Source organism: Ixodes scapularis, unplaced genomic scaffold, assembly GCF_016920785.2.
Source record: "Ixodes scapularis isolate PalLabHiFi unplaced genomic scaffold, ASM1692078v2 PGA_scaffold9__187_contigs__length_104089568, whole genome shotgun sequence".
Lineage (NCBI taxonomy): Eukaryota > Metazoa > Arthropoda > Arachnida > Ixodida > Ixodidae > Ixodes > Ixodes scapularis.
The window spans coordinates 16,268,918-16,291,149 of NW_024609884.1; the positions used below are offsets into that span (position 1 = coordinate 16,268,918).

At 44.5% G+C, this 22,232-nt stretch overlaps 1 protein-coding gene across 1 annotated transcript in view; it reads left to right on the plus strand.

Annotated features, from left to right (window-relative positions):
• Positions 1 to 1,698: 1,698 nt before the first annotated feature.
• LOC8032176 (T-box transcription factor TBX20) overlaps positions 1,699 to 22,232 on the plus strand; it is a 136,332-nt gene continuing 115,798 nt past the window's right edge. Inside the window, exon 1 of the mRNA XM_040208298.3 lies at positions 1,699 to 2,162. Within this exon, the coding sequence (XP_040064232.1) occupies positions 1,970 to 2,162 (193 nt within the window). The 5' untranslated portion in view covers positions 1,699 to 1,969. The remainder of the gene's footprint in view (positions 2,163 to 22,232) is intronic.

Sequence of the window (22,232 nt, forward strand, 5' to 3'; positions counted from 1 at the left end):
AACACTTGTTCCCAACTTTTGTCGTGGAACATATTTGCATTGACAATGGCAATGGCACCAGGCACGTAGCCTCGGGGCGGGGGGGGGGGGGGGCCCATGGCCCCCCCCTCTCCCCGGAACCTTCCATTTTGCTGGGACCTCCTCTCCCCCTCCCCCTCATACAGCATGCAGTCATAGACGGCACCCCACCCCCGAAACAAAATCCTGGCTACGTGCCTGAATGGCACCAACGCCAATTCGAGCTGAAGAAATATTAATTGATACAGTCAGGCTTTTTCAATCTGGCACACCTTTACACGTAAATAATTTTTTTTGCTTTAAAAAAAAAAAAAAAATAGGAAACACCGCAAAGTGAAGCACCGAATTTCGGAGAATAGGGAATCGAACAAAAATAAACTCCGATAACCTCCGATTTTTTGTTAAGAAATAAACTGAAAAAGCACCCTCCGAATCTGACGAAAAATAAATTCCTAAAACACGAAAACACGAGGAAGCCTTTTGGTGTTTTTGGCGCAAAAAAGTCATCCTTTTTTTTTTTTTTTTTTTAGCCGTTACATTTTTTGGAAAATTAGCAAAGCCATTTTTACGTTCCTCTTCAAAGTGAGTATATGGATGTGCTGCTCAAGGGACTTCCGAGTCATCTAGTCCAAAGTAGAGCTCGTTGATGGGCCAAAGGACTGCTCTCGCAGGCACACGCGAAGAGACAGACGGCAGGCAAGGGCATCTGGGGTGATTTGCACGAACAAAAATGCATCATGACCCGAGGATCTCCTGAACTTGTGCTGCAGGAGTGCTGTGGGCACTCAATGTGGGTGCGACATATGAGTAGAGTGCTGGATAAAATGCACATGGAAGAGGCGGGGGAAGGAAATCCACTAATTGTGTGCATTAAAAGAAATAAAAATAAAAGAAAGAAATGTCGGTGTTGATGCCTAAAAAAAAAGAGAATGCTCGAGGGACTTTAAATTCCTCCCCACCTCCCTAAAATTTCGGGGCCTGCCGTGGTTTCCTCGACCCCTCTCGTGTGAGCCACTGCCCTGAGGCGATGTATTTGAATTCCTGAGCAGAATTAGCAGCCGGAAGGAAAAATATATGCATCTTGGATTTTCCGTCTTCCTCAAAAATAACGCCGATGTCAAATCACGCGAGCAATATCGATGAACGACAACTTTCTCCGGACGAAGATATCGGTGCCTGGAAAATTCCTACCGCCGGCCGAAAAGGCTGGAAACCGTCACTTCCGGCCGCGCAAACGTCTCGACTCTGAGGTCCGGAACCCCCAAGGTGCGGCGACCGCGAAGACCCTCCGCCGTGCTCCGGTCTCCCCCGACAGCGAGTTCAAACGAAGGCGCCGGCGCGCGACTGGCGCACTGCGCCTGCGCGTCCCGTCCGCGAAGCCCCGAGCGACCTCGAGGTCCTGGCCCCTCGCAGGTGGGACGTCAACAAGACGGCGGCGGCCATGCCTGGCGTCAGCCGTCGGCAGCCTCGGGGGGCCCCGCCTCCCGCACGGCGGTCTCCGCCCCCCTCGCGCCTCGCCGAGCACGTCGGCGAGCCCCCGGCGACCGGCAGGTTCCCGACGGCGTCCCCAGGTGTCGCCGGCTGCCCTGGGCGGTGGATCGGAGCGGTGCCCGCTTCCCATTGGTCGCCGGGGTCCCGCCCCCTGAGGGGGCGTTCCCGACCCGGCGGGGTGGTCCGGAAGCAGCGTCTCGGCGGCGGCGCCCCCGGCCAGTCGCTGGCACTCGGCTACCCCAGAGTCCCTTTTTGCTGCGTCCAGCGCGAACGTACAACGGGTGTCCCGGCGCAATTAATCGCGGCGACGAGGCCCCCCCCGCCAGCACAGCGAGCGCCCACGACGACAACGGGGAAGCCAGCGGCGGCGTCGTCGCGCGCCCGCGGCCCAGCACGCGGCTCGCCCGCGAGCACATGTTCCCGTGACCAGTGCGCGGCCGCCACGACCGACTCCATCCCGATGCTGTTGTCTGTCGAGCGAGACGTGCTCATGATGCAAGAGGAGGCCGTCAAGCCGCCGCCACCGTCGACGGCCACGACCGGCCCGCGTGCCACGGACTTCTCCATCGCCGCGATCATGGCGCGGGAGTCCCCCGGACAGCTGCCCTCCGCGTCGACGGCCGCCGCCGCGTCCACGGCCGCGTCCGCCTCCGGTGAGTCTCCGCTTGCACGCCGTCGTCGCGCCGGGGCACACGCGCGCTCGCCGCTTCCACGCGGTCGCCGACGCATGGGCGCACGCTTGGGAACGACGGGCACGCGGAGCTCGCGCTGCGGGCTCCTTCCTGCCCGCCCTCCGCCGCCGCGACGGCCCCTGAACCCGGAGTGACGTAACGCGGCGCGGGTTGCGCACCACAACTTCGGGGGCCGCCGCCGCGCTGCTTGGATTGCTCGAGATGTTGCCTCATGCACGCGACGCTCGAAGAGACGCGACACGTCGCCAACTTCGCTGCTTTCGGGGCCACGCAGGTGTAGAGAGCCGCGTGCGCCGGCGCTGTCATTGCCACCGGGCAGAACAGAGAGAGCGTCGGCGAAGCGTCCGTGGGAAGGCTCTGTCGACGCAGGTTTGCCCGATGTCGATGTACGTGTCTGCAGCTGCCGCTAATATATACCTGCCCCGTTGTGTACCCAACTGCTTCGCTGCTACCGTTGCGACGCTGTCAAGCATCGAATCGCCGGGATTGGTTCGAGGTGAAACGATAACAGGTTCGGATACTGCGGCCTTTGAGACGCGTTGCACTAAGCGCTTTTGCAGCGGTTGCACGGCCGATCTGAACACTTGAAAACACACAGGCATGGCACGGATGCTGATATGCGGGGGTTGTCTAGAGACACAGCTTCGAAAATCAAGTTACAACTTACAAAAAAGTTACTGCTGCAAGCGGCGACGTCTTAGCCAATCACCCGAAGGTGCGAAAGCACGTGCAACACACGCGTGAACATTGCTGTGGCAAGCTTGGGATGTCACGTGCTTTCCATATGGTCCGAGGCGTGACAGCGGTCTGAAAGCCATGTTTACAATTGTGCACACACGCGCAAACGTCCACCTTATACCTAAAATTGTGCCGACTTGCAAAGTCAGTATAAATGTCGTCTCCTCCTTTGGTGAGGATTATCACATTATGACGTCAGGGAGCTTTTGTTGTTTTCAACGTCCAGCACCTCTCATAACTTCGTTGTCTTAGCATGGCAGATAGGCGAAATATGCAATTGTACTGTTGCCTAGATTGTCAGTCCTTCCTTAGAAATCCATCTTGTTTTCAAGAGGCTTAATCACAGCGTACATGCACACTCGATGCAACCTTTTCGCAACTATAGCCTGACCACGAGAGTATCGATCTGTACACTGTACAAATGCTGCTGTCTAAGTTAGCCTTCAAATGTATATATCTTGTGATAGAAACCAAAGTATTACACTCGTTCCAACGTCCACTTGGATCAGACTCGTATACTACTAAAAACCTTGGAGTTTCCAATGATAATTTTACATAGTAGCTATTTGGTAAGCAGCCTTATCTTACAAGTCTATTCGTCGTACATATACAGAGAAGCTATGGTACAAGGGCTGGTGAAGCTCTGAATATCACCAGAACCTGGGTGTAATATATTGCTTATATACGCCCGGATTATTTCCACGTGCCATCACAACGCTCTACCAGTCACGTGTCATATCTTCGTAGCCTTTTGCAAATGTTATCTCGAGTAGTACCACAGTATTCAACCGTCGATTGCCTTCATGTAAGACAATATAATTTTAAGAAAAAAGATATAATGAAAAGGGTGACTCGATGAGGACACAACTAAAACAAAAAGGTGGGGGCGTGAAATTAACCGGTTAACCTACAGGTCAATTGTATAATAAATTAATCCCGGATTCATTTCTTTCGCAGCTATACTGGGTCAAAAGTGCACACCATGGGGTTTTCACAGGCAATAATTCACACTTCCGCACAACTCAAAATTTTTTAATGCACCGGACTTGGTGCATTACAAATGTTTTTCGCTCTCTCACAAAATCAAGAATTTAATCATTCCATTATTATTCCATTATTTCTAGCTACACACAACCGCGAACTTCTTGTAGTCTTGTATACTAAATGTGTATGAAGAAAACGCGTCTAAAAGCTACACTATATTCATTGCTTATAGCTCTCACTTGCAAAGTGTTTGTTCTTATTTGGCTTTGTGTTAAGTTTCCATTTTGATACTGCCCCACAGTAATTAACGAGGAATTACCGAAAGCACCGTTTGCCTTTTTTTTTTTTTAAGTCTGCTGTTTTATATTGGTACTGGTGAAAGCGAGCGAGTTGAACATGAATACTTAAAATCGAAAGAATAAAACACGGAAGACAAGCACAGGACAACCACTTTCTTTCATTTAGCAACGACGTTTATTTTGAGCAGGAAAATTACACCCTGAACGAGGCCCCAGCTAAGATAGGGTGATTTCAACCAAATAAATATTTCAACGTAAACAACACGCATCTCACATTTTTCAGCTATTTTTCCAGTACTTAGTAGCTGGCAACCTGACCTCAGTAAAAATTAAGTTCACATTTCCTACTGTCCTCTCTACTTCTTCCATCAGCCCATGTCATTCAAATGTACGTAAAAATCCCAATACATTCGATAAAACTTTTTTTTTTCTGCATCGCTGACGCTTTGCAGTTGTGTTCCAAGATGTGTAATGTTACAATTTCGCAGTATACTTTTCCACATTTGTCAGATTCTAGAGTGGACGGTGTAACCGATTAATCAATCAGTTGATTAAATTTCACTGATTAATTGGTTAAAGTTGTTCGCTGCACAACCTTAGAAAGGGGTCACTCGAAATAAAACACTTACACCAATACCACCTTCTTTACTGACCGCCTGGAGCCTGCAATATTTTAACAATAGTGCAGGCTTCAGCGTTTTGTCGGTACAAGTGCCCCCTCCCCCTCTCCATGTTTTGCCTCATATCACCATACAACGTAGGCACTCGTTGCAGCTAACCAGAAACACCACGATGTTCATTTAGTGAAGTTCGATATGCGGTCACGAAATAATTTTAAACATTTATGCATTCGCTGTTTTCATAACAACAGAGGGCATCGAAGGGAAATAAAAACAGCCTTTGCACGAGGAAGCGTGAATTTGGTATGCCTGTGGCGATACTCACGAAATAGTACTTTTGAACAATTAAAAATTCTTGCCTCTGCTGTTCCCCCTCTCTCTCTCTCCCTCTCTCTCTAAAACACTGAAGAGCTATGGCGTGTGAGCACATATCCTTGTCAGAAGTGGCGAATAAGAATGTTTTTTTTTTGTTTTGTTTTTTTCTCGTTGAATCGAATCACCTGCACAGACCGTACACACTAGAGGACCAAATAATCTCACACCAGGAATCAGGGTAACCCCAGGTTCAACACCACTATTCAGCCTCCCTGTCTATAAGGACGCCAATTAAGATGCGCTCCATTGTTATTGGTATTGGAATTTCCAGGTATTGTCAGGAGTGAAATATAGTTCTGCTCCTGGAATTATCGTCAGCATAGTAAATTGATTTTCTGCAGGTATTCCAATGCCTGTAGCTAAGTAAACGTGCCAACATGTCTGACATCTTAATGCGAGTTGTTTGACATTTTAATCCAAGCGTGTTGGTGGGCATTTTAATTCAAGCAAGTCCTTGTGATTTTGATGCAAGCGTGTCTTTTGCATATAAAATGGCGAAGGGAAGGGAAATTACATCGGAATTTGCTTTATCCCCCTTCTATTTTTTTTTGTAAAGGTATTTTTTGTTTTGTTTATCGATCATATCGATGCCATGGTATGACACATGGTTACGAATATCTCAGCAAGCATATCTGTAAAAAGTTGGGGTGGGTTGTGGTGAAAAGTAAAATGTTTGAGATATATGTACTATAGGTCTATGCAGCGATTAACAATCGCTAACCAATTAATCGGTGACCTCTGATTCATTACTCAATCGGCTAACGGGCCTAGTGTAAAAACTAATAAAAAGTGCTAAAGTTGGGAAATTTTAAACATTTTATATTTCGGGAACAGTATAGGCTGTAATAGCTTTAGCGATGCAGGAACATTAGGTTTTAAGGAGCCACTTTGTATCATTCATTGGTTTCTTTGACATACGTTACATTGAAATTCTACGGGCAGAGGCCAGAAGCAGCGAGGAGGACAAAAATATGCCTTTTTACTGATGTCACATTGCCAGCTAGTCAGGACGATTTCATCAATTGAAAAAGCGTGAGGCATGCTATCTTTACTTCGAGATATTTATTTTATTCAAATGTGAAACAGTGGGTAAATTTTATTTAAATAAGATTAAAAAAAAAAAAACCTTGTTTCAATATTTTCTTTATAGATATGGCAGATTTATTGAGTTGTTTCAATGCACCTCAAAATCCAAAATCGTTTCCACGAAAAGTTATTAATTCCAAACTCAACGAGCTGTGCCTTGCAAATATCACTGAATTTATCCTGGTTAGTTTCGAGCACCCTTGTTTCAGGGAGAGAATTCAAATCTTCAAATGACTAGGGAAAAACGGGGAATTTTAAAGTTATTGGTTCTCGCGAATAGAGAATTTACTTTTAACTTCTGGTCACGACGCAAAGAGGTGTATGACTGTGGTCTACAGTAAGGCTGTCAAAAAGAAGGAGAGAAACTGTAGATTTCGTGGTGAATGACAGGACGAGCATGTTTAGTTCCTTTTTATAGTGAGCAAATATCTCGATTTGAATTTAGCGTAGTTATGCTTGACGTCGGTGAGTAGTCACGGGATATGAATTGAGATGCTTTGTTTTGAACCGCTTCAAGTTTGTTAATGAGATATGCTTGATGATACCACCAAATTAAGTTGTCATAGTCCATTTTAGATATCATGAAAAAGTTATAACCAGTTAGCTTGACACAATGTAGGATAAAGCATAAGTGCTAACGCCTATGGTGTTAACATGAGCATTCCAAGTTAGGTCATCTGAAAGTGTTACATTTAGTAGACATAACCCAACCCCAAGTCTGCAGGAAGCAAAAACGACACAGACACAGACAGATACACACACACAAACACACACAATACACACACACATGCGTACACACAGTTTCTATAAAAATTGTGTGTGCGTGGGGGGGGGGGGGGGGTGTCGTTTTTGCCTTCTGCAGTTCGCGAGGTTGGGTTACGTCTAGTAATATCCACCAGCTCTTTGAGCCCTGACTTTCCGTTACATTTAGGTATTTAAAGCTTGACACTTTTTCGAGAGGCAGTGTTAGGCAGGTGTATACTCCATATTTCGGGATTTTTAGACCAGTAAATGTTCGTACTTTGCTCTTGGTTGCGCTGGCCTTACCTGCCAGGTGTTACACCATAGTGAGAACACAATAAAGAAACTTTAGGGACAACGTGGCTCAACACTCTGATTTGTGTTTACTTCAGAAATAAACCATTTTTTTATATCTCCCTGGCAACAAATCTTTCTTGCTTAATGATTATTCAATGCAAGTAACAAGTAAGGGTTTCCATTGAAATTAACGAATGGCGGAAACTCTAAACTTGTATAAACAAACAAAAAAATGTTTTCAAGATTAGTATTTCTAGGAGAGGTTTAATTTAAGTCATGATTTAAATTGTGGCTTAAATAATCATTCAAATCGTCTTGATTTTTTACTCCACTCTGCTCGTGCACACACCTACAGCAGGTACTCAGTCACAAGGTGGAAAACAAAACAAAGGTATTTAAGAAGATATATTCTCTATAGAAGTCCAAGATCGTTGACGCTACATGGCCATATGTTCTTCACATTTTTATGTATATGTAGTCGTGAAAAGGTTAAATGTTGGGTACAACATGATATCTCGAAGGAGCAAAAGTCTCGCCTGTGGTTAAAGTCTTGATGTCGAGTCTGACAGCGAAACGAAGATGATGCCGGTGACAATCCCGAAAAAGGGTTCAGCCTCGGTCAATCTCTTGCTTAAGAAATTAGTCGAGGATTAGTGCATGCATCGTTACACGGGACCTGCGCTTTTAATAACGCATGAAATACGTTATTCAACATCAAAGATAACGCGGACATGGACTACTAAATTTCGTGGCACATTTGATTCTTGGCACCAATCACGGCCGCTGCCCGATATTTCGCATTGAATTAGGTGCTATCCGTTCGATGCCTTTCTAATTTATACATAACTAATTTAAAGTAATTAACTTGATGTAGCATCATCGAATAGAGTACGGGGAATCCTGAAGTGGTTATGTCACGAAAATATCCTGTTGAGTCAGTCGGTTACAAACGTTCGTTCCATTGTTTAATTTCCGGAGCCCCTTTCTTTTTCGGCGATCGGCTGTTCTTCTAGACTGAGGAGAAAACTACAAGTGAACCGACGACTTTATTTTACAAAAGGGCTCTTGAGTTTTGTTAAAGCACGACCGTGTATAGTCTACTAGCGCTGCATTTGGGTTCCCATTAAAATTCAAAAATTTTGTTTTTCGTGTCTTTTGTGTTTTTGTTTTTATGTAACAACTCTATAGCACTGTTTTATACCGACACCGGCCAACATTGACAAAGTACAATTGGCAACGGGGACTCTTGCCGTAACCTTTACGGCCTGAAGCTGCATATAGTTTGGAAGGAGCCAAGCTAGCACTTGGCTCGCTCCAAACAACCTCGTGGCACATCAAAAACTTGCGCGATTCACCGAAGGCACAAAACTACCAATTAAGCTATACAGCCGCTGCGCGAGTTCGACAGCGCTCCATATATCCGTTCGCAAAATTCCATTCCTTGAAGAAAAAAAAAAATAAAGAAAAAAAGCTCAAACGTCTCACTAAGCTCCACGTGCATATATATATAACAACGCACGTACACGAGCGCACGTCGGGTGTATAATACGACAACCTCGATGGGCACGAAAACGTTCCCAGAGTTAACAGTTTTTTAACCGCAGCGAGTTTCCTGCACCGGGCCGAGGGCGGGCGGCTCATCGCGGCTGTATATAGAGGGAGCAACACTATCAAAACGATGTGCTATGCTCACTTTGTGTTAGAGGTATACGGGCTGGTATATGTATATACTATATGTATCTCCCTCTTTCACGAAGCGCGGCGCACAAGTTGAACGCGGCGCGTGATTCCCATGGCACCACTTCCATTAGGGGGACATCGCTTTGTTCAAAGACCACTTGGCGAAGGGGCCGGACCGCGGTGGGTTACCGTCGAGCTGATGATTGTCGGACGTGAGCGGAAAGTTGGCTGCAGCGGCGCCCGCACGACTCGGCGCCGAAAAATTGATCTATACTGCCGCTCAAAAATAAAAGTAAAAAAAAAAAATTGATAAAAATAAACAGTAGCGGAAAGAAGTTAAAACGCTGAAGCTGGCCCACGTTTTATTTAAGCGCCGCTGATGAGCAGAGAGTGCGATACGACATCTTTAGTGTGTGTAATTGTTTCACATATATTGCCGCACGAGGAATCGTGCGAACATTTAATCGTCCTCGCGCACATCGAATTGTGTGAACGACGTGAAATTCGCGGCCTAGTGCTGTTTTAACTGTAAATTCGTGGAGCGCGTGGGCGAAAAAACAACAACAACAACGACCGAAAATCAGTTTACGAAAACCGTAACTAAAACAGATAGTTCCGCGTCATGTTTTGAAAAATTAGCCCTGCCCTGATATTTATCGTTTACAGCAATCGCAAACAGGGTTTTCGTGAGTTCGTTTGATTTTTGTTTGATTTTCTCATGTGTGTTTCAACCTTTACAGACGAAAAATCGTGAGCTGTCCATTTCCGCTTTCTGCAATATTGAACGTCAATATTTGTAATCGTAATAATCCTGGCCAAGTTCTTTATTAAACTAGCAATTGGACATCCCGTCACATTTGAAGACACCTGCCACCTAATGCACTGAACTGAATCGATTGCATAAATGTTCAGTGAGAGCAGTCTTTCCAATATTTTTAACAAGTATTTCAATTATTATTATTAATGTTATTTATTTTAACATCTTGAACGCTTTTTGTTTATGTGTATCGAGTGATGCGCTTAACGCAAACAGTGAAAAGATAAACAATAATAGACGCACAATTTATTCACGACGTTCTTTCTAGGTTTGAGCTTATTCACTGGATCGAAAACATGACGTGCACCGGCCACGATATTAATGTTCATGGGAACACTTGATTTTCCACGTATTATTTTCACTGATATTTTGAGAAATTCGACGCGTCCTTGGCCCATATACTGCGCTACTCTAACTTGGTGTCTCAGTAAAAAAAGAAAGTTAAGTATTGTGTATCCTTAGTTGCCACAACTTTGTACGAAAGTTACCGTGGAAATAAATACAAAAGCGGCGACGCCCCACGACATCTGTCAAGGACGCCTTGGGGCGTCCCGTTCTGAAGGTTGCAAGGTATCCTGATCATGACGCATGCGTTCTAAGCGTCTTCAACTAATTTGATTAAATAATTATCGATTAAGACTGACTGGGGAAAGAAGAGTCGGCGGTGTTCATTTAGTCAACTGAAGTGAACCTTTCAACTTTAAAGACGCTATAGACCGATGAAGTCGTCCTCGTGTAGTTTTGATAAAACGAATGACTCTAAAATGAACGCTGAGAATTATTGCCAAACGTTAAATATTAGGTTTATTCTCTTGTGGTATAAAAACGTTCACAGTTTCGAGTTGTGTGGGAAAAGGTAGCAATCACTACAATATACCAACGCCTAAGAGATCCCTGGCCTTGCCATGGATTACTAATACATGAACGAGAGTTCCCCTAATTTACAAACCTTTTTATATATTTCTAGTTTTGCAGGCGACGAGCATTACTTGGCGCGCAGTGAAGACCCTCTGAAATTCTAAGATCATATACGTCCAAAACTGAGCGAGGTTATCGATCAGAGAATGTGGTAAATTACTATCGCCAGTCCTACCGTTTTGCCGCTGCATAAACATGAAACCAGTTAGAATATAGCGTTGCACCAAAGTTACGTGTTAACTGGGGCAGTGCACCGATTTAGGAATATTTTACCCGGTTACCTTTAATCTATTAATCGATCAGTTAATTGGTCTAATGTGGTGATTAATAAAATTGTGAACACATCGCGAAATTATAAACGCTAAATCGGACATTTGGGCAGCACAATTGTGAGGATTCGTATAGGATGCAGGAATACGTTTTAATGAAGAACGGTTGATTTCGATTATCGGTTTGTTTGGCATACATTTATATACCATATAATGGCAGAGGTCGGGGACAGATCGGGAAAAACATATATATGTATTTTTACTGACGTTAGGTTACCAGCTTCAAAGTACTGTTTAAAAAACTGAACAGCCTGAGATATATGAGTTACTTACATAGGAATATTTATTTCATCCAAATATAAAATACCGCTTACTGATCCCTCATCCCCCATTACCCATATAGGCAGCAGCAACTTGGAAAACAGAGAACAGCGCGAATAAGATGGACTATATCCGTGTAGTCGTATGCATCAATATTTTTAGGCGTATTTAGGAGTTAAAAAGAAAGGAAGTTAGCCGATATCAAAATACGTTTATTTAAGAGTTTTGGGTTTCTTCGCCACACCTTTTGACTGCCAGGAGTCATCTGGTGTAGGAAGTTTGCGGTTGTGTACTTCGAAAACGTGGCGCCAAAGAGGAGCAGAATTCTCGCCAATTTGAAAGACACTCCACAGAAGGATACACTTGGAACCGTCTAATCGGTTAAGAAATTAGTAGGCGATTAACATCGGTAGGTTAATCAATTAATTTCATCGTCTATTTGCGTCGAAGCCCACTCTCCGATGGCATCAATACATTTTTCTTTCCCGTAATTTAGGATACCATCTAAAAATCCGAATTTCAGCAACATAAAAAAAAGAAATATTAATCTTGAAACTTGCCTGTACTAAAGCGTCATATTCGATTTGGCAAGTGTGACACGAACTGATGATTGGATTGTTCGCGTTAGAAAAACAATAATGTCCCGGTTTCTTGCAAAGGAATTTAGGACAGTGCTGTCAATTAACGTTGAGCGCGCTCGTAAGCGAAATTACCGCGAAAAACGCCTCGATGTGGATACCATGTGCACGGTTATACTTTGTACCCGTCATAATTACACGCGCGGCGCCTGTCGTTGTCGCGATTGCCTCAGGCTTCCCGTTGCGCCCAATTTATGTCGTCGATTCTGGCGCGAGAGCGCTAGACTATTACACAAGCAGACGAAGCATTATTGTGGCCCGCTCTGCGCTCTATATACTATGCACCCATATATATATATATAGTCTGTCGCAATAAAAGAAATTCAGCGCAAGAAATACGCTTCAGGAAAATACCCAACACTCTGAGGCGTTTTGGGCATTTAAGCGGAAGCTTGTTCTTTTAAGTGCGATTTCGAAAAGAGAAAGAAGAAAAAAAAGGTGTGTGTATGTGTGTGTGTGTTTGTGTGTGTGTGTGTGTGTGTGTTTGTGTGTGTGAGAGAAAAAAGGGGGGAGGGCGCTGACGGATGCTTTTCTCTTTCCGTGACGTTACAAAAAGGGTGCGTTCATTGTAGTGACGTCATTACGTCCTTTTGGGGAGTTTGGGGGTTGGGGGGGGGGGGGGGGGGGTTTCTCCAGCAGGTGCTGCAGCCGACTGTAGCCAAAGCATTTCCTAAAGAATTTAAAGCTGTACGTGGGTGATTGAAACTATACGTCGGCAGATGAGCGATATTCACTCGTTTTTTACAGTCATGTATGTGAATGCCACATTCTGAGCATTTTCTGCACACTGCATGCAGCTTGACTAGTCCTCACACCACTACAATATTCTTCTTCTTGTTCGTATTATTATGATATTACTATGTATGAACGTTTCAGAAGTATACCGGTAGTTTCTTTATTTGCGTGCGCCAGGATCATATTTTCTTTTGAAGGGAATCATTATTATTCGGCAATATAGGCTTCATACGCACTCCAGCGCAAAGGACGAGTGAAAGACGTAGACAAGCGCTAAACTCACCACTAACGTTTAATGGAAAGGTTGTGAAGGAGAAGAAAGATGTTACGTGTATTTTATATTTCATTTAAAGGAATGTCGAACTACTAACTATATATAATTAGCCTCTGACGTGTTGTGCATTTTAAAACTGATACATATTACTAATTACTTATTCTCAGGAGTATAGTGATTAGACTAAATACAGAAGTTATTCGGAGTTTACACGTAAAAGAAGATGACGGTAACTCTGAGACGATATTTACACGTAAAAGAAAAAAGAAGGTAAATCAGGGACACCAATTTAAAAGATCTAACTCTTTCGTCCACAGGGATATATCGATGCCGAAGTTACGCAAGCCTGCACTTCTGCCTCATAGACTTAATCTCAAGTCTTTGGTCATGAAACCGCTTGAGTATACTTTCGTGTCAGAAACAATTGGGACGCAATTATAGTCCCTCACATGCACGACTAGATGGCCCCCTGGTGATGATTTAAGGAATAACCAAATTGCCCATCAGATCATTTTTGTTTAATATACGCTTCCTCCATGAACATCGCTTCTATTTTCGTCTGTTAAAGCACCGTAATTATGCCACTTAATTTGCTCATTATTTTTCGAAAATTCAAATACACACCACAACTTTCTACATCCCATCAATTTATTCTTTAAGTGCTTTTTTTTTTTTTGCATATCGTACACTTGGTTTCATGCAGAAGAACCGTAGCATGTTTTATGAAACATATTTATTTATTGAGGGCACACTGATCTATGGGCTCAAAGTTCATTCATGTCTGCATGCCTCCAATCACCTAGAATGTTTTCCTGAAATTATGTTTTTTTTTTTTTGAGGCGGTACTATATGCATAGTGGCAGTCCGGCCTCGCACCCGGAGGTTACTCTTTTGGAGTGGTTTTAACCGACTTTTTTTTTCTAATTTCTATTCGGAACTGAGACTTTCTTATTTAGTTGATTCCTAATGTAGTTCATTACTAATTTCTAGATCTCAGTGTCCGCCATAAAGCGCGAAGTTGAGCAACATAGATTCGTGTTTCTGGAACAACGAAGGAGCAAAGCCGAGACAGAAGTACCCCCTTAAACAAAACTTTCCACGGGTCGTCAACGGGTGTTGTTACAAAACAAAACATCGCTCTACGAGTAAAATTAAAATCGACAGCTCAGTCGGGAGAGGTAGGTAACAAATCAAAACTGAAACCTGCATGGGTGAGCGCCCGAGTGTATGCCTTGGTACTCAAAAGCTGCACACTGCTTATACATCATACAAAAAACAGTCTGAAGAGATCAGTCACAGTTCGAATGCCGCGTGCCAAGTTTCTCCTTGAACTCGTTGCCGTGTGGCGTTCGAAGCACGGTCTCGTGGTGACCAGCGCTCGAATCTATGGTCAAACTGTCTTTTGTATGATGTATAAGCAGTACGTCACTCCGGAAGGGTTCAACAAGAAACACACGCATCCAGTCACACACAAAACAAAGGACCTTTTATTTTCAGCATGAAGGCACGAGATCTTAAACTTTGTTTTGGCAATAACGTCGGAAAGAAATGTTTTTTCGCTGTTGTGTCATCAGAATCACGCGAACGTTTAGATCACGAGATAATGTAGAGACATTAATGCCTGTACTGCAGGCGCAAATGCATTACAGTATAGGTATTCAGTATAAGAAATAGTATAATACCCCCAAAGTATGCAAACAGTCTCCAAATGCCGGTTTTTATCTTATATAAAGACGCGGCAGGGTCGACTGTTCACATTGACTGACAGCTCAGTTTTATATAGATACGAAACAATTCTAGAAGTTCAGCAGTAAATTTATATGGGGTAAAATAAAGTTTTATTTCTTTTGTAAAAAAGTTGCTTTGTTAAGTGGTGAGTTATAGGCTCATAGCGCACGTATAGATATAGGACGCTGAAAGCTGACTCGAGTTTTCTGATCAAGCAATCTTGACTTTACTGATCATATATAAGGCATTGCAAGTGATTTCCAGTTTACCGTGGGGTCGTATTGATGGTAGTCATGCTAGATTGTGCGGCGTTTTTATTATTCCGGCGATGCCATTGCGTGGAAGAAATTATACTCTGCGTGCTTTATTGAATACTCAGAGTTAATGAAACCACTTTGCTTAGATGTACCTAACAGAGGACGCCTTTCGGTCCTCAAGCATTCAGGAAGAAATGAAGCTTAGCTGGAATAGTTCATTCGCGATGCTCTCGAAAAGAGATTGTCGTGCAAATATTATTTTCGGTACTTCGGCATTTCCTTCAAAAGACGCTACAGCGAGAACCAAGAATAAGAACTTTCGATATGCGACAAAACTCGGTTGACTCGCGTATTCAGTGGCAAGACAGTTCACACCGGTAACCAAAAGGTGGACGATTACTATGTCACCGAAGGCCACAACGACATATAACCCCGAGGAATGGTAAATGAATTTTGACTGCGCGAAGCGTTTAGCTGCACTACTAGTCTACTCATTTGCGATCCTGTTATGCCCATTGCTACTATACCGTCACGACGGGAATTTAAACCACTAGTCGTGAAAAAAAGGGGAATGTAATTAATTAATCTAAGGTCATATTAAAAGGCGAGTAGATTCTACGTCCTTTAGGACTTCACAAACCCGATAAACACCAACTTGAGAAATTGGAAGCAAGCCACGTATCTAATGCGGGGAAATGAGGAAGCGATATAAGGGAAGATATTGCCTCTTTTATGGAAAGGACGACAACGGAGAAAAGAGACGAAAATAGAAAGTAAGCGGCGCTGTCGATTTCGGTAATGCCAAGCGAAGTCCATCCACCAAAATGACATCACAATTCGTTTAAGTACTTGGTCAGATACGAATAGACTTGGGTCAATCTGTTTCCTTCGCGGCCTGCCGCGAAATAGGGCGCATCCAACAACTGCTTCGGGGAACGCTCACGTGTCCACTAACGCACACTGCTCATGGACAACTGTTGTAAGCACCAGTCGGGGGGCTCTTCTGTAGAATTGTAGGAAGTATACGGGACGTCTCGGTTTTGGAACGTAGATCATGATGGTCGAACTTTCGTCGTTCTGTTATAGCTTACGATGGAGCCAGTGTCCCGTTGGTACGAGCATTTGTAACGCCACGGTACCCAGTTCAAACTCGGACGTGACGCACGAATTTATGTTCATTGCCGAAGTCTTCCAACGAGAAACGTAAACTGTTCGTTCCTTGACCCGTTTTGTATGTACAAATAAAAAAAAAAAATTCTGGCATTGTTTGGTGCGTGGGGCCTGGTGATTCGTCAAACTCCGCGAATATTGCAGATGTGACCGCACCATCGACCAAGGAACGCTTGAACCCAACGTGACAATAGGAGCAGGTGGAGATTTCATTTGATTTGATTTCATTTATTTTCTCGGGGCCCGAAGGCATTACAGAAAAAAGTAAACACTGTAACATGAAAAAGAAAAGTGTGGGTCGTTGATTAAAAATTTTAAACCGATTAATCGCCACACTTTAATCGATTAATTAATCGATGAATCGGTTTCGTTCGTTCCCACACATAATTGTTTTGAAAAAAAAAAAAAGTCAAAATTAAATTTTGTTCGCCTTTGCTGATTATGCGATGAAAACGGCGCAACATAAAATTTCGAATTTTAAATCATGCTTGATGTGTATTTGAGAATAATTAAATGACACCCACACTCAAAAATTCTTACTCCAGCCGCGGAGGCAAAGAGGTTCAGTGATATTCTCCAATAATATATGAAACTCCTTCGATTGTTCACGATCGTCTCTGCTGCGCTAAGCGACATTTAAAGGGCCGGACACGTATAAGCTTCTGCAATTGTTAGGAGTTCCAAATCTCGCCCCTACAGTTTAATTTAGGTCAAAATTTCACCCAAAGTTTGCCTTCGTACAGGTATACTTGTCCTCGTCTGCTTAATGGAAGCGTTGAAGTGTTACTTCTTTGTTTGTTTGTCAAAATTTAACCGATTAACCGGTTTAAAAAAATTAATCGCGATTAAAGCATTAGTACATTAATCAGTAGGTTAATCGACCAAAGTCAAATTTGGGAGTTTTACGTGCTAAACCTACGACGGGCATCTGGCACGCCCCAGCGGAGGACTGAGGATTAATTTCGACCACCTGGGGATCTTTTGACGTGCAACCGAAAGCTCGGTTACACGGCGCCTTCTCCGCAATAAGCCTTCGTCATATTGCGGGCACCTCGGTCGGGATTCGAACCCGCCAGTGCAAGCAGACAAGAGCGTCGTCTTCCCCTAGGTCTGGCGTTTGGCGTTCGAACGCTAGTACCTAAAGCGTTTGACGCGAGTACCTAAAGCCGGGCGCGCCAATTAGCGGTTTGCAAAAGCAAAAAAAAAAAAAAAAGAACCTTTTCTTGAGCAAACTGTTCTTGAGCATTGTCTTATTTTTAATCCTGTCTGCGTGCAGCTTCATTTTGCCTTCATAAATAAGACGGTTGTCAGGGGCGTTCCTGACTAAAACACTGAAAAACGTCCCTGACAGCCATTTTAATTTTATTCGTGTAGCCTACTGCGCCGTACTTTTGTGATAGTAGAATAATTTATTTTATAGCTCTCACCCATAACAGTCGCATAAAGAAGGAAACAAATATAAGACTGGGAACATAAAAAGCGAAAATTATACTTGAGTAGTGAGTGAATGCCCAGTTCCCAGTTTTTTCTTATACACCGGAATCCCCGGGACCAAGTCCCCGGTACCTAGCGCCCAGTACCTAGAGTCCCCAGGTGAGCCAACTGGGGACAAAATGGCTTCAACGTTCCTCAATATCTGCTATTCCCGTTGTCGCACTGCTAAATCTCTCATCCATACAATTTTTTCTTTTTTCATGCCAGTTTTTCCGATGCACAGGAAAAAAAAAAAAAAAGAAAGCTGCTTGTCGTTTTTTGTTTGTCCGCGTTCGTGCAGAAAAAGTTCACACTGAATATAGCGACGAGTCGTTCAGCGGCACCGGAGCGCTTAATTGCGGACGCGAAGAGTCGGCGGCTATTACGCAAAAAACACATCAAGGAGTAGGGATTTCTTCTTTTTGGTGTTGTGTGTGTGTGTTTTTTTGCTTCCCGGCCCTGTTCGGTTCTCAATCTTGAGCGCGGGCGAGGCAAGCGCGTTCTCCTTGCCCTCCGACAACGACGAGGGGGGTCCTCTCGTGAAAATTCACTGCAGCCGCTCTCAGAGCGCCTGCGAGACGCGGCCAGTGAGCCGCCACAGGGAGATGATTGGGAGGGCCGGCGAAGCCCGTGGTCTGACGAGCGCTGTTAGCGAAGCAGCGACGCCCAATTAATTGCCCAGAGTCTCCGCCTCCACGGCCGGTGGGCGCCCGCTGACTCGCGACTTCGCTCCATTTCGGCCGAATTCGCCCCGCGCCGTGCTGCTTGCCTGGCTCCTCTCCACGGCCGGAACCGTATACCATTGGTGGGGACTCGAGTGACGTCGCCCACACTTGTCGATACATCTCGCGTGCAGTATTTATATGTAGTACATACGTATGGTCTGGTATGTACGTGTGCGTGAATATCGTTCTCGCGTGGAGCGGTTGTTTTCAAAGAAAGGGTTGTAGAAGACGGGTGAGACAGAGCGAAAGAAAGGGACATCTCGCGTTATTCAGAGATGAAATACAAAGCAAAGGTGGGTCGACCCGTGGATGACGAGGCAAAAAAGAAAAGGCTCTTATTTCTAAAGAAAAGTTGTAGCTAGCATTTCGACAGCTCACACAATAGCTATATACGCTCTACAGAATGTGTATCTTTTTGCGCATAGAAAAGCGAACACGAGTCCTCGAAAGAAAACAACAGCAACGAAAGAATGAATATGAAAGGATGTTGACAGTTACACCCCATACATTTTTATTTTGTTTTTGTTCTGTTTTCGCGCGAAGCGCTTGATTACGGTGCAAAGACATCAATCACACAATTAATGTTTGCGCGCACAGTAATTTACTCGCTGGGACAAATAAACCGGGTCGAACCGAAAGTGGCCGAACCTGACGTCAGACTCGTAGACGCCGGAAGACTATATACTTGGCTTGTTGTTTCAGTATACCCGCGACAGTGCGCCAAAAGCCTCGTTGGATCAAAATGGTTCCGGTGGTTCCGTTCTCGTAAAAATTACGTTTTGTCCATACTCTGTTTTTTTTTTTTTATTCTCGAAGACGTGTCTCAAACAGCTTGTCACTTCTCAGATGTCAAGTTATATGTCATCATCCCACGTGTCTGAAGAAAAGAGAGTGAGGGAAACCCCCCAACTAAGTCGGCGTTTTTTAAATGTTTTGTTGTTGTTGTTTTTTCTCACAAAGAATCTATGTTTTGAGACGCCAAATATTCTTCTCCAGGTTATCGGGCCCCATTGCGCGCCATATTTTAGTAGACATTTGGGCATTAATGGCAGACCCTTTTACTGAGGCCAATCACCGAGCCATGCATCAAGAAGGGCCGCCGTTGACTGATATGGAAGGTGCACAGAGGTCTTTTAAACCGCGGCCTGCGGCTGACCACGGTCTTTTCAGTGACGCCCGGCCCGCGGCCCGTTTCCACCAGGATCGCTGATACCGGCGCCAAGAAATAAGAGCGTACAAATTAAGAGAAGGCGCTGCGACGCTCGCCGAAGTTTTCGTACCCGTATCAGTGATTTTTTTTTTTATCTCCCTGATAGTCTTGTGTCACATTTTTTGCACCTTGTCATCACCGGCATCTTCATTCTTAGTCCCCTGCTTGATGTCTGTGTAATTACGTTAAAACTTTATTTCGAGTTTTGCTGTGTGATAGGTTTGACGGATTGCTATAACCATTTTCGCTAGTCTTCTTCCATTGTCAAATATGCCAACTTTCCCAAGTAACCTGATTTTTTGCACGGCGAGGTTTCTGGGCTACAATTATTACATCTTATAATTATCCAAATATTCAATTATAGTTTATATTGAACTGCATTACTCGCTAGTCATGTTATTCGCGTGTAGTTTTTCTATTATTATACCTTGGATTCGCGTTTTAAAAACGTTACTCTGCTTCCCATTTCTGTACTAAAATGCCTTTTTCTATTTATTTCGCAGTTTTTCGTATTTATATTTACTTGCCTATTTTCTGATCTTTAGCCATAAAGTTTGGAGACCCCTGGTGCAACACAAGCACGCCGGCGCATTTGGGAGAGAAGCAGTAAATAGGAGATGCACTTGCAAAACTAATTATGCGCGCTGTGCGCATTGCAACTTCCTCAACCTATAGTGTTGAAAACCACGGAATAAAACAGATCTGCGCTGCAAGCGTTCGCTGCAGTGAAACTCTTTTCGGTTGTACCTGGCCAATCCTTTCGATTACCAATCTGCATGTTTCCGTGTTTGTTTTGATTTCTTTACTCAACGTTTTTCGGTAATGGTTCTCGGCACTCAACGAAGTGCTGTAACTCAGCTATGTTTATCTCGCATCAAAACGCCAAATACTTGTTGAAGGTGCCGACCCGAGAAGATTTAAGTTCCCGTGCTGCTGTTTCCTCGTCTTATACGCAGAGTATGAGATTTTGTTGAGGGAGTAATTTTAATTCATTTTATGTGCACTAAAAGAACAGGCGTGTATGGCAGGCGATTTGGCTGATTTAGATAGATAAGAAAACAAACCTGGAGGTGACTCGAAGAAATGTGCTTGCTCGGGAGTGTTCAGCATCTCTACATGATTCATGAAAGCGACGTCGGAACTCAAGCCCACGTAAAGGTATATGGGGTGAAGTGCCGCGAAGGTAAACGAAGTACGAAGCAAGCGGCGGTATCTTGAGTCATGTGAACGTAAGTCGAATGCGATACGATAAACATAAATATACATTAAAAGCGCAGTATACAAATTATAGATCTCTCCGAAATATCAGCTCTACGTTTCTCGTGCCTTTCGATTTTCTTGCATGTTCTTCGGCTGCAGCTTTTCCCCAGATGAACAACCTCCAGCCTATTTTCGCGGGCTCAATATTTCGCGAGTGGTACGGAGTTAGGGTTTCGGGAATATTTCGCGGGCATGAAATTTCGCAATTTGGAGTGATATGTCATATATCCATTGGAATGATATATTCAAAGGATAAACTTTTTGCGATTTCTTTTTTTTTTTTAAGTTGCAAAATTTACGAGAATTAGGTTCTTGGGAACGTTAAGCTGTTTACATTAGTATTACACTTTGGCCTGAGAGAAAAGCGTCGGACCAGGCACCAACTGCCTTGGAGTGTGCCTTATTTTATAGACACCCTACATCCAAAGCGCACTGGAACTAGAAAGGCACTTTAGAGGTGGCCTGAGGAGTTTTCCGAGATCGCCTAAGTATGGCGATAACTCCCTCCGCTGGCTCTAAGCATCCTAAAAGTCCCTAACTCGATACGCGGCCGATTTCCCTATCAAAAAAAGCAATCATAGATCGCAAAACACCGATTTCGTCTCCGGCGATGGGAGGAGCATGTTCCAAAACCAGGACCACTGTCCGTCAATAGCAACGTTACTAAAACACTCGGTTGGAAAACTCACCCTTGAAACCCGGACCGCTCGCGTCCACCGAAACCAAACTAAACTAGAGTTCCTGTATATGCTACCTACGGTAGCAGAGTTGCGCATTCAGCCTCGGCGCGTGGCCGTAGCGCCGGCTTTCCCGCACGAGCTGGATGCTTTGCTCCTCACGTGACTAAAGTTGGCGAATAGCGGCGCCGCGCGCGCCGCCGCGCATGGAAAACAGGAGAGGAGGAAAAGGAGGCGGAAAGCAGGGAAACATACGCCGGGGCAAGAGAAACGTCGGCGGAGCGACCGTAAAGGTGGCTTTCTTGCACGCCACCGGATGCTTTGCTCCTCACGTGATGGATCTCGGCGAATAGCGGCGTGGCGGCGCGGGGAAAACAAATGCGCAACTCTGGCTCCCGTAGGGAGCCTATACAGGAACTCTAAACTAAACACGATAACAGCGCCACCCTTTAGCGACCAGTCAAAACGTGAAAGTTGTATTACATAGCTACTGAGAAATGACACTGCGAGATGGCGCCACCGACCGTCGCGCGACTCGACCGGAACCAATACGTGCAGCCGTGCGGTTCCCGGATTGGCCGCTGCGGGGGAAATGGCGGCGTTGCGATCGCCTTTAGTTCGATTTTCGAGTACGGATCGGGGAGCCACGTTTTCAAAGCAGGCTCTATGGTAGTTTCCCAGCTGAGTTGTTCTATACTCCGCGACAACTTTTCTTGGCAATGCAGTGGAAGGTACGTCC